This window comes from Entelurus aequoreus, linkage group LG02 (assembly GCF_033978785.1).
Source record: "Entelurus aequoreus isolate RoL-2023_Sb linkage group LG02, RoL_Eaeq_v1.1, whole genome shotgun sequence".
In the NCBI taxonomy this organism is placed as follows: Eukaryota; Metazoa; Chordata; class Actinopteri; order Syngnathiformes; family Syngnathidae; genus Entelurus; species Entelurus aequoreus.
The window spans coordinates 71408117-71420190 of record NC_084732.1 but is presented as its reverse complement, the minus strand read 5'-3'; the positions used below and the strand labels follow the sequence as shown (position 1 = coordinate 71420190).

General features: G+C 36.2%; 1 protein-coding gene and 1 long non-coding RNA gene across 4 annotated transcripts in view; both read right to left on the bottom strand.

The window, feature by feature from the left end:
• Positions 1 to 3928, bottom strand: part of map2k5 (mitogen-activated protein kinase kinase 5) — a 122482-nt gene extending 118554 nt beyond the window's left edge. Inside the window, exons 1-3 of one of the 2 annotated variants that reach the window (XM_062069098.1) lie at positions 3113 to 3928; positions 2952 to 3000; positions 460 to 527 (exon numbers count right to left, since the gene is read on the bottom strand). In XM_062069098.1, coding sequence (XP_061925082.1) covers positions 460 to 527; positions 2952 to 3000; positions 3113 to 3238 — 243 coding nt within the window. In that variant the 5' untranslated portion in view covers positions 3239 to 3928. The remainder of the gene's footprint in view (positions 1 to 459; positions 528 to 2951; positions 3001 to 3112) is intronic. The other variant, XM_062069092.1, reaches the window with a different exon arrangement.
• A 5024-nt stretch (positions 3929 to 8952) lies between these two features.
• Positions 8953 to 12074, bottom strand: part of LOC133664442 (uncharacterized) — a 61805-nt gene continuing 58683 nt past the window's right edge. For both annotated transcript variants that reach the window (XR_009828585.1, XR_009828586.1), the window contains exon 4: positions 8953 to 10552. This is a non-coding gene — a long non-coding RNA (uncharacterized LOC133664442). The remainder of the gene's footprint in view (positions 10553 to 12074) is intronic.

Sequence of the window (12074 nt, the reverse complement as noted above, 5' to 3'; positions counted from 1 at the left end):
CTTCGGGGTGGCGGGAGGCGCTGGAGCCTATCTCAGCTACAATCGGACGGAAGGCGGCGTACACCCTTGACAAGTCGCCACCTCATCGCAGGGCCAACACAGATAGACAGACAACACAACACAACTTGTGCTGTGTATCATAACTGAATTTATTGAAAACTTAAAATTCTCTCCCTTAGCCCCGGGGGAGAAAAAATCCTGGAGCCGTCCCTGTGTCCAGTCGCATATGACTGCAGTTTTCTTCAAAGTAATATGGAAAATAGCATCTTGTCCCGTCCTCATGAACTATATCATGCATCGTCTCGTCACGTGAGCAAAGTGTATATCATCACACCCCAAATGCTTTAATTTGAAAAACACTTAAATTATTGCTGAAAGTCAGCATTATACATTAAAAAAACGCTAAACTGCAGGTAACGCCATCATGATGAATAAAGAAATGTAATAATGTGTACTTACATATGACAACATGGCTTTTAGCTCTTCATCACTTCTTACAGTGATTCTGTCACCAACTTCATCTTCATCTAGAGACAAGTGGTAAAGTAAATATCATTTTATGACATGGAAAATTATACATCTTAAATCCTAGCATAAGGAAAACAAGTTGATGCACTTGATATTGATGGAAAACATGGAAATAAAGTCTATGCTCCTTTGCAGGGGTGTCACACTCGTTTTCATTGAGGGCCACATCGCAGTTATAGCGGCCCTCAAAGGGCCGTTGCAACATTGAGTAATACATTTATATAAATGTATACAGTAGGGATTCACCTCATGGTATTATTATACAACTGCCTTTGCATTTGATCATTATATATATATTTTTTTTAATGTAAAAAACATCTGTAGACTGGCAGCTCTGTCGCCAGTGATTTAATGTAGAAATGTGCAGTGTCTTTTTGCAGCATATTACTGTAAGTGTAAAACGGTAAAATTCTGGCAACAGCGCGGCCAGCGTTTTTGTTATATCTATGGATGTTTTAGTTTTTACGGTGTATTACCATAATTGGAAAAACAGTACCACTGCTTTTTTACGGTAAAATTCTGGCGACTGAGTGGTCATTTTTTGATCGTAAAATCGATGGTTGTTGTTGATTTTGCGAAGTATTAGTGTAAATGGAAAAACTGTACCATGGTTTTTCTTAAACAGTTAAATTCTTACTACTGAGCAGTCATTTTTTTTACCGTAATATCTGTTGTCATTTTTTCAACGTGCGATTTAATGGATAACGTCCTTTGAAATTATAAGTCAATGAGGTATTTTTATTTTAACAAAAAAAAGTTTGTAATGTATGATAATATAACATATGTTACATTCTTAGAAAACACAAAACTAATAATTTATTATTATTACTATTATTATTATTATTATTATTATTATAACTACTTTCCAAACTACATTCATACAAATATAAAACAACATTATTATCATTACAGATTCATACATAAGTCAAGCAGATATTCAAGTAATTATTCGTATTTTAAGCAATAAATGCATGACAGTATAATATTTGTTACATTATTCAGTTCAGTTCAGTTTCAGTTTGTTTCGAACATGCATACGATACAATGTAATGCATCTAATATTTCCAGTTGTTTCATTTAAGCACGACCGAAAAGGAGTAGGAAGAAGCTGAGCTTATTTAATCCTACCACTTTTCATACCATAGCAATTCACCTAATGTCCTTGTTATCTGTAACAGAACAGTGAATAAATAAATAATAAATAAATAATATACCATAGTAAGTAAACAAATATTAAATACATAAATAATCTTGATCTTTAAAAATAAAAAAATATAAAAAATAAATACATAAAATAAATAAAAAAAGGATTCAAGATGTTCATCATAATTCTTGTTCTGTGTGCTTTGTGAACATTTGTAGTTTGAACAGTCTCTTAAACTGAATCATATTGGTGCTTTGTTTGATTTCTTTGGTTAATCCATTCCATAATTTAATTCCACATACTGATATACTAAAAGTTTTAAGTGTTGTACAAGCATACAAATGTTTTAAATTAGATGTTCCCCTAAGGTTATATTTGTCCTCTTTTGTTGAGAAGAATTGTTGTACATTCTTGGGTAGCAGGTTACAGTTTGCTTTGTAGATCATTTTAGCTGTTTGCAAATTCACCAAATCGTCGAATTTCAATTATATTATTAGATAATATTTAACGAAAAGTTATAAAATTGCATGTGGAACCTGTATTTTTTCTGTCAAAACAGAAAGAAGGACTACATTTAGTAAGAAGAAGAAAAAAGTAATTTATTGATTCATATTATTTCCAGGCTTTCGCGGACCACATAAAATAAGTGACGAGCCAGATCTGTGCCTCGGGCCATGAGTTTGACACCTGTGCTCTATAGCAGTGATTCTTAAACTGTCATAAGTGGACCACTAGTGGTATGCGGGCGGGCTCCATCTAGTGGTACTCCAAAGATTGAATTCATTATTTAAGAACAGTGTTTTATTATTCAAACACAGTGTTCAAACTGTGTGTAATATTACAGTGGCAAAACAATATTAAATATCCATCCATCCATCCATTACTACCGCTTGTCCCTTTTGGGGTGGCAGGGGGTGCTGGAACCTATCTCAGCTGCATTCGGGCGGAAGGCGGAGTACACGCTGGACAAGTCGCCACCTCATCACAGGGCCAACACAGATAGACAGACAACATTCACACTCACATTCACACACTAGGGCCAATTTAGTGTTGCCAATCCACCTATAATATTAAATATACTTGCTAAATACAGCTTCTGCCTTGTTTTAATGAATACTTGGGCCTACTATGCTACTGCATTTTAGTGTTGGTCATTATGATGGTACTTCGAGAGCTGAGTGTTTTCTGAGGTGGTACTTGGTGGAAAAAGTTTGACAATCACTGCTCTGTAAGCAATACCAAAAAAAGTGACCAAAGTTTGGGAAAGTTTTCAACTTACATTCAAAAGCAGTGACGGTGGCTTCTGGCATAACATCCCTGATAGCTACCTATAAAAGGATGTATATGAATAATCCTCAATGAAACCAAAAGGTTGTGTAAAAAGACAGAAAGTTACCATTCAGGAGATATTGTGATGCTATGTTAGCATTGGTGACTTACCAGTAAGTCACTGAAGTTTAGGAGCGATGGACAGTCGACGGAAGAATCCATGTCCCCTAAAGGAGTTTTTATTCGAATGACTATTCCCTCAGTATCCATTACGAAGATGTTAGTAAATAAGATCATTAGTGTGAAGACGATAAAATAGACTTCAGCACAACACCAGCGGAGCTCAACAGATCACTTCCTGCCGTGGTGTGCTAACACATGCTAGCATTCTGTTCAGTCCATACACGTCTACTTAGTCAGTTAAAGGCTTAAAAGGACAGTGACAGCAACTGTGCGGGAGTCCGAATCACGCCATGAATTCATAAACAGTGAAACAAACCATGTAAAAAAAGTATTATCGTGTGTTATCAGTGTTGTTAGCTCATGGATGTGAAGGAAGGAAACCATAACTGTGTCGGCAGTAGCACATTGACAACATCCGGTCCGTTATTTTCAAAATAAAAAATACAAACTCTGACGTCAACTGGCTTCCTCGATATGAAAAAAAAAAATACAATATCACTTTAACCTTACAATAAACACTGATTACTAAGAAACAACCTAAAAAAAAATTGTATTTTGGACAAGCGGTAAAATATGGATGGATGGATGGATGGATGGACAATACTGTCTGTAAACATAATATAATAATGATAAATGGGTTATACTTGTATAGCGCTTTTCTACCTTCAAGGTACTCAAAACATGTGCTTTATCTTCTTACAGGGGAACTTGGAAGTCAATATATTTTGATCAAATTGATCATATATTTGATATTGATTGTGTACATCAGGGGTGCCCGAACTACGGGCCGCGGGCCGGATTCGGCCCACCTGCCTCCAAAATCCGGCCTGCGGGAAGTCCAAAGTTAGAAAAATTTAAAAATAAAACATAAAAAAAAAAAATATTTTTAAATTATTATTATTTTTAAATCTGTCCTTTCTAAACCATTTTATATTGGTTGTTACCCTCGGTGTCTCCTAGCTGCACAGGCAAATCATATTGTCTGAAAATGTATTTTCCCATCGATAACATGACATCATCGTGCTCGGAATGTATATATTTACATTTTTTTAACCCAATGCGGCCCCCCGAGTGAAAAAAGTTTGGGGACCCCTGGTGTAGATATTGAATGTGGCTCTCCTGGACCACTACAATTATTTAGTCACCATGTTGACAAAAATATGGAGCAAAGCAATGTCAATAGGCATGCATTAATCAACAGTTTTTATATTGTATGTAAGTATTTAATGAATTCCAAATTAATTTGAAAACCAGATTAAATAAAATGTAAAAAAATATATATAATAATACGCATTGCATGAATTCACAATTTATTCATGATGTCCTTATCAAAGTTAACATTGGTTATGTTTAAAATGTTGTGTCAAAATAAAACTCTTTGACAACCAACATTGCATATGTGGTCCTTCAAAACAAAATGAAGAAGACTTTCCGTGAGAGTGCTGTCCATTCAGTAAATTGTTCAGCCTTCCTAAATTCCAGTTACATTATGCAAAACTGTCAAGTATAAAGGGGAGCTGCTCTTTTTGGGGAATTTTGCCTATCGTTCACAATCCTAATGAGAGACAAGAAGACAAAAGTTTTTTGGGTTTTTTTGCATTCTAATTTAGAAAAATTGTCTTGTTCTTGGTGGCTGGTAATGCAGCTAATGGGAGCAATCCATTCTGCCTCGAAATGGCTTTAAAAATGCATCCAAAAACCTCCAACAGTACTTCATTTACGTTCCGTAACCTGCATAATAACCAGGCTGTCGTGACATTGTTATTGTAGGAGCGAACACCGAGGAACTGTTTATCTAGCGTAGTAACACATCGTCTTGCTACGGCATTGGCTGTAAGCCAGCTACAGCAAGAGGTAAGCGAGCTACAAGATGTAAGCTTGCTTTTGCATCAGCAGGTGCATGCCTTTTGAGTTTGTAATGCACAACATAATGCGAAAAGACACAAATCTGTACTGGCTGAAAAACATGTATATAAACAAAGTATTAGCCCATATTACATGTTTTGTTTGTACATAGCTAGCCAGACAGTCTATGTTGTTGTAAAAACAAGCACAATGTGTTGCATGCATCATTATCAATACTATAATGACTTACTCGATGGACAGTTGTCCATTTGGTCCAGCTGGCCAGGGAAGTTTTTTTCAAGTTGATTTTGGCTAAGCACACGATTTATGTCAGCATAGCTTGGCTCCAAGTTCCACATTTACAGCGTCAAAGTCACACCGACCTCGCTCTCTTCCGTCTGCTCCAAGGTTTCACCCTCTCTTTGTGCCTGCTTCTATAAGCAGCAGTTCATCCTCCGTATATTCAGCTTCAAAAAGATAAGGTTGTGAATTCTCATTTGTCCAAAAATAGTCGTCTTCGTTGTCTATTTCCAAATCTGCCATGATTAGAACAGACACACGCGTTTGTTTCCGCAAGTAGGAACACACATTTGTTGCTGGAAATCGGAAGTGCGTTGCTGTGGAAACGGAAATGAAATGCGGTAAAGAAAGAAGTTCCGGTAATGCATAAAATGACCAAAATAAGATAAATATTGTACATATTACATATTGTTATGAACATGTCTGTTACTACATGATATACTGTATATACAGTATACTTGCAGTGTGTATACAAATTGTTGATGGAGGGTTTTGAAGTTGTTTTAGAGGGCTTTGAAGGCTACAATGTTGACTACTATTAGCCGCATTTTGCAAGTGTTTTTTATTATCTTTAGAATCTTAAAAAAAAAGACATATGTGTTCTTGTCTCCCATAATGATTGTGAACGATAGGCAAAATGAAAAAAAAGTGCAGTTCCCTTGGGTGGAGTCTTTTTAAAGTGATTAATGTGAAATGTTTGAAACTATTTTTATGATCTGGCAACAAACAGTGAATAACTACACAAGCTAAAGCTGCTTCTCTCTTGTTTGACATGGCATGGTTATTTGCGTGATGCAAGTTTGCCAAGGTCCTCTTGAGCAAGGCACCTAACCCTGACAGGAGCCGAATGTGTAAAAAAGGATAAATGTGTATTCGTTGCATTTTTACAAATAGTGTACAGTAGTACCTCAACATGCAAGCTCAATTGGTTTTGCGACGGTGCTCTTAACTCAAAACACTTGTATCTGAAATCAACCTCTCCCATTGAAATTAATTTAAATTAATTTAATTAGTACTCGCCCCCCCCCTCCCCCCACCCTAAAAAAAACAGCCTTTTAAAAAGAAAAACAACTTTTAGATAAGAGATACTGTATTGACAATACAATATAATGTACTACCAACAACTACAGTAGAGTAGTTTGATGAAGTAGTGTAATAATAATGCACAACATTTACCTTGGAGAGTGGACTTCTACAGTATCACCTTCCAGCTGTTTCTTCATAAAACACACCATCAGTAGCTTCTCCATATTTTCATGGATAAAATGTCTGCTGTTTAAATATTTTATTTGAATTTTTTTATATCTTTGTTACATTGTTGTTGTTTTTTGTCGTTATTTTTCGACAGCTTAGCTACTTTTTTAACAAGTAGCTTTTCCTGTAGCTTAGCTACTTTTAGACCCATGTAGCGAGGTAGCTTATGTCAAAGCTACAAGCTACAAAGAGAGAAAATGGACTGCGAATCCAGGCCAAAAAAAAAGAAAATACAATGACCTGGATTATTGAGAACATCCAAACATACGGAGAAAACCCATGATGATTGGTTGATGTTCGTATGATGAGTCACAATTGGCTAAGGTTAGGGTGAAACATTTCGTCCTGGCCAATGAGGGGCAAGATAAGTTGGGTCATCGAAACTAGTAAGCAAATTCATAACAGACACGCACTCATGTCACATGACGACGGGGGAGTCGGAGACAGAGGGACGCTTCCAGCTGACGACATTGTTTTTTGTCAAGACATAGATAGATGCTGTTTTTTTACGGTAGGTAGAGAAAATAAATAACATTATAGGGTGGGCCAAAGAAAAGGCAAACTAAATAAATGCATACAGTGGGGTCCGGGGACCCCTAGAGGTAGTTGTAGGGTGTCTTCAGCTAAATGACAGATAGTTAATAGTAATGGACCCTTATTGGGTACATTACTATTATGTAGCAAGCTACTTTTGCCATGTAGCTTGTAGTGTAGCTTGCTACAACTCTCCGGGAATAGCTTACCTTGTAGCTTAGCTACATTTAATCAAAAGTAACTTGTAGCTTAGCTTACTACATTTTCCAAGTAGCTTGCCCATCACTGCACACATATATAAATATACACAAAAACATACCCACACGCATAAATATATATGCACACACACATATTTATACAAACATATATACATGCACATAATTATACACACACACATACATATATATATATATATATATACATGCACATAATTATACACACACACATACATATATATATATATATATATATATATATATATATATATATATATATATATATATATATATATATATATATATATATATATATATATACACATATATACAGACATATATGTACACACATATATACATACATATACTGTATATACACACACACATATACAGTATATACAAATATATATATATTTACACATATATACATATACACAGATGTACAGTATATACACACATATACATACACACACACACGCAGAGACATATATATATACACACATATATATATATATACAAATGCACACACACATACAGTACATATATATATATATATATATATATATATATATATATATATATATATATATATATATATATATATATATATATATATATATATATATATATATATATATATATATATATATATATATATATATATATATATATATATATATATATATATATATGAGGGAGGACAAAGGGACTTTTTAGTTAACTGTACATAAATCATATATTTTGTTACACACCTTTACCAACCTTTGGGGTAAAGGCCCATTGATGTTTATCTAATGATAAAATGATAGCATGCCTCAAGACAAGGCAAGCTATCCAGTGCGCTGATTAGTGCCTCCACAAGCAGTGCCCTCTGATGAAAAGCCGAGGATCTATACGGCCCATTTGTCAAACATGCTCTCCAGGGCTCGGCGCAGGCCCTTCTGCTTTTAGGGGCGAGCGGGATGAAGCCCAGTCAGCAATCTGCATTATCAGAAATCAAACTCCTGACTTAGCTTGGGGCAGAAAGTGAAGGAGGAAGGCCAGTGTTCACTGTCTGGTAATTAAAAGTCATTTTATCAGAGTATCTTGTTAGGCAGCAGAAAGAAAGGTATGAACATGAGTGGTTGCAATTCACTTTTAAAAAGGAGAGAAGAAGCAGAAATACTGTTATAGGCGTGCAACGACCGTGGGGTTGGGCGATTTGGCCTAAAATCTTTATTGCGATATACTGTATATTGCAGCCTCTTGCGATAACGATATATATCATGATATATTAACTGGTATGTAAATGATATATATTAAGACATTAAAAGATAATACACTCAAAGTTTGCGATAGTGCGATCCCATATATAGCGCAGATTTTCACCTGTTTACATAGCAGCTTTTTCTAAATCAATAAAAATGTTACGGTACAGTGGGAGAAAGACACGGCACAGAGTCAGGGACGTCGTTTAGCTCTAGGCCTATTTATTAATATAATAAAATGACGTGTGTAATAAATCAAGATACATATGGTGTGACTATGTGTTGTGTTTAACTGAGTGTTGCCAGGAGTTGTTGAAGGTGCGTGTTGCGCGAGATGCGGAAGTCAGGGAGCGCAAGGCAGTCTCTATGGTCCGTTGGCAAGCAAGTGTCAGGCTTGGTAAAAAGGATAGGACTCAGATGCAGAGTAGGGAACTTTGACAGGCTTTTATTTTGACAGCTTCCTTTCACCTCCAAAGTCAAGGAATTACAATATCTATATCAGTGTTTTTCAACCTTTTTTGAGGCAAGGCACATTTTTGTCATGAAAAAAATCCGGAGGCACACCACCAGCAGAAAACTTTAAAAAATGTAACTCCACCAAGTCGTCGTGTCTTATTTTGAGTGTGTTGGTGTCTTCCTGTGTGTAGTGCTTTAGTTCTTGTCTTGCTTATTTTGGTGGCCCTTCCTGTTTTGCCGGTGTTTTCTTGTAGTGGCTTCATGTCTTCCTTTGAGCGCTATTCCGCGCACCTGCTTTGTGTTAGCAAGCAAGGCTATTTACGTTGTTGCTATCCTTCTTTGTGTGGACATTGTTGATTGTCATGTCACGTACGGATGTACTTTGTGGATGCCGTAAGTTTTTGCTGTCGTCCAGCATTCTGTCTCTGTTTACTTTGTAGCCAGTTCAGTTTGACTTTTGTTTTGCATAGCCTTTTCCTTTCGTTCATTTTGGGTTTATGCATTACATACCCTTTTTACCTGCACTCTGCCTCCCACTGTGGTCTGCATATCGGGATCACAACAAACCATCCTCGTCTCACCCGACACATTCCGACTTTTACAAAGCAATGCTGCCACCTACTGACATGGAGTATTACGTGGTTACCCTGCCGAGTTTTACACAGCACAGACTCTAAGCAACGGCACATTATTGGCAGATTCTAATTTTTGATTTGCAAAAAATATTTTTGGGTTAAATTAGGTGAAGTTGCATAATTTCCCACGGCACACCAGACAATATCTCAGTGGTTGAAAAACACTGATCTATATTAACCATCGGCGAAAAAGGTTCCAAAAAATAGGAACAACCAAAAATCACTCCGAACGGAGGAAAACACAAAAGCAAAGACGAACTATAATTGGCGCCGTGTATGCTATAAAATGTATTAACAAAAAACGCTCCAACAGGAGGAAGAAACAACAGCTATGAAAAATTCGACACTATCTAATCTACTAAAGTTTAACAAAAATTGTCACTCAAAAATTTGAGGAAAGAATTAAAAAATAACTGATAACTCACCACTCCGGCTGAATAAACTAAATAACAAAAAATCACTCTGCTGAGGAGGAAGAAAGGAAAACTCAAAATAACAACAAAGGGATTCAGGATCAAGGAACATAAGCAGGAGACAAGGCAAGGCATGGACATGGACATGGATGCTAGAGAGCACGAATAAACGAGACAATCTGGCACAGAACAAAGGGAGGCGTGGGCTTATAAAACACACGAGGGAAATGGGGAACAGGTGGAAACAATCAAGGGTCAGGGATGACGTCAGACTGATGACACAAAAGGAAGAGCAAGTGATCTCACATGAAAGGAGTTAATTTTCAAAGTAAAACATGCAATTCACAAGACAGAAGAAACCAAGACAAGACATCCCTCAATGCGGTGTGACAGCAAGAGGTCAGGGGCAGGAGCGAGGCGTCAAGGTTTGTGTCCAGGCGAGAGGTCGAGATCCAGGAAGGCAGCCAGGGAACCAGAGGGAATTCGGGGAGACGAGACACACAGCTCGAAATCAGGAAACGGAGGAACGCTGCGGGATGACGACACAGGACACACGTCACTTTGACTAATTTCATTGTTTTTATTTTTTGGGTGTGTGTTTGTGACATGACCATGTTTTATTGTCTTTCTGTGTTTTTATGTCTTGGCATACAGTATATGGCATGTCTATGTTATAATCTGTCTCATTTACAATCTGTAATTCTTTGTGCATTGTACTAAATAAACAAATCTCCGTCTTTTTTTCCACCAACGTTAATTGTATTGTTTTTCACCAAATTATGTGGTTAATATCGTGGTGTCATACTCTGTTCAGCGGTCCTTGAAGGCACCACAGAAACATCTCAGTCCCGTATTCCTCTGAGTATAGGACGGTCACTCTGTTCTTAGAGAGCACAGCTTGTAGGTTCAATTTGCACAGTTTAATATTTTACTTGCTCAGACAGTCATGTGTTTACAGAATATACATCTGGATTGGGATATGTTGTTTCTTAATGGCGAAAGACGTTAATGTCTCTTGGTTTCAAGTTAGCATTTTAAGCTAGCGAGCTGGCACCAGTCATTCCGTGAGTTCATCAAAGTGCGATTATCAACCACGGTTTTTCGATACTTTTAATTTAAAAAGGTACTACTAGCCTTCAGTAGTTTTACCGCGGTTATCAATAATAACGTTTATTGTTACATACTTAGTCATCAACATGCATTATCAAAATATGACAATAGTATTAAAAGCTTTATCGTTTGTATTTATTTATATATATATATATATATATATATATATATATATATATATATATATTTATATATATATATATATATATATATATATATATATATATATATATATATATATATATATATATATATATATATATATATATATATATATACACATATACATATAGATAGGTAGGTCGTTAGTTCAAACCCCGGCCGAGTCATACCAAAGACTATAAAAATGGGACCCATTACCTCCCTGCTTGACACTCAGCATCAAGGGTTGGAATTGGGGGTTAAATCACCAACAATTATTCCCGGGCGTGGCCACTGCTGCTGCTCACTGATCTAGGGTGATGGGTCAAATGCAGGGAATAATTTTGCCACGCCTAGTGTGTGTGTGACTATCATGGGTACTTTAACTTTAACTTAATATACATATATACATACATATATAGACACATATATACATACATACATACAGTCGTGGTCAAAAGTTTACATACACTTGTAAAGAACATAATGTCATGGCTGTCTTGAGTTTCCAATGATTTCTACAACTCTTATTTTTTTGTGATAGAGTGATTGGAGCACATACTTGTTGGTCACAAAAAACATTCATGAAGCTTGGTTCTTTTGTGACTTTATTATGGCTCTACCGAAAATGTGACCAAATCTGGTGGGTCAAAAGTATACATACAGCAATGTTAATATTTGCTTACATGTCCCTTGGCAAGTTTCACTGCAATAAGGCGCTTTTGGTAGCCATCCACAAGCTTCTGGCAAGCTTCTGGTTGAATTTTTGACCACTCCTCTTCACAGAATTGGTGCAGTTC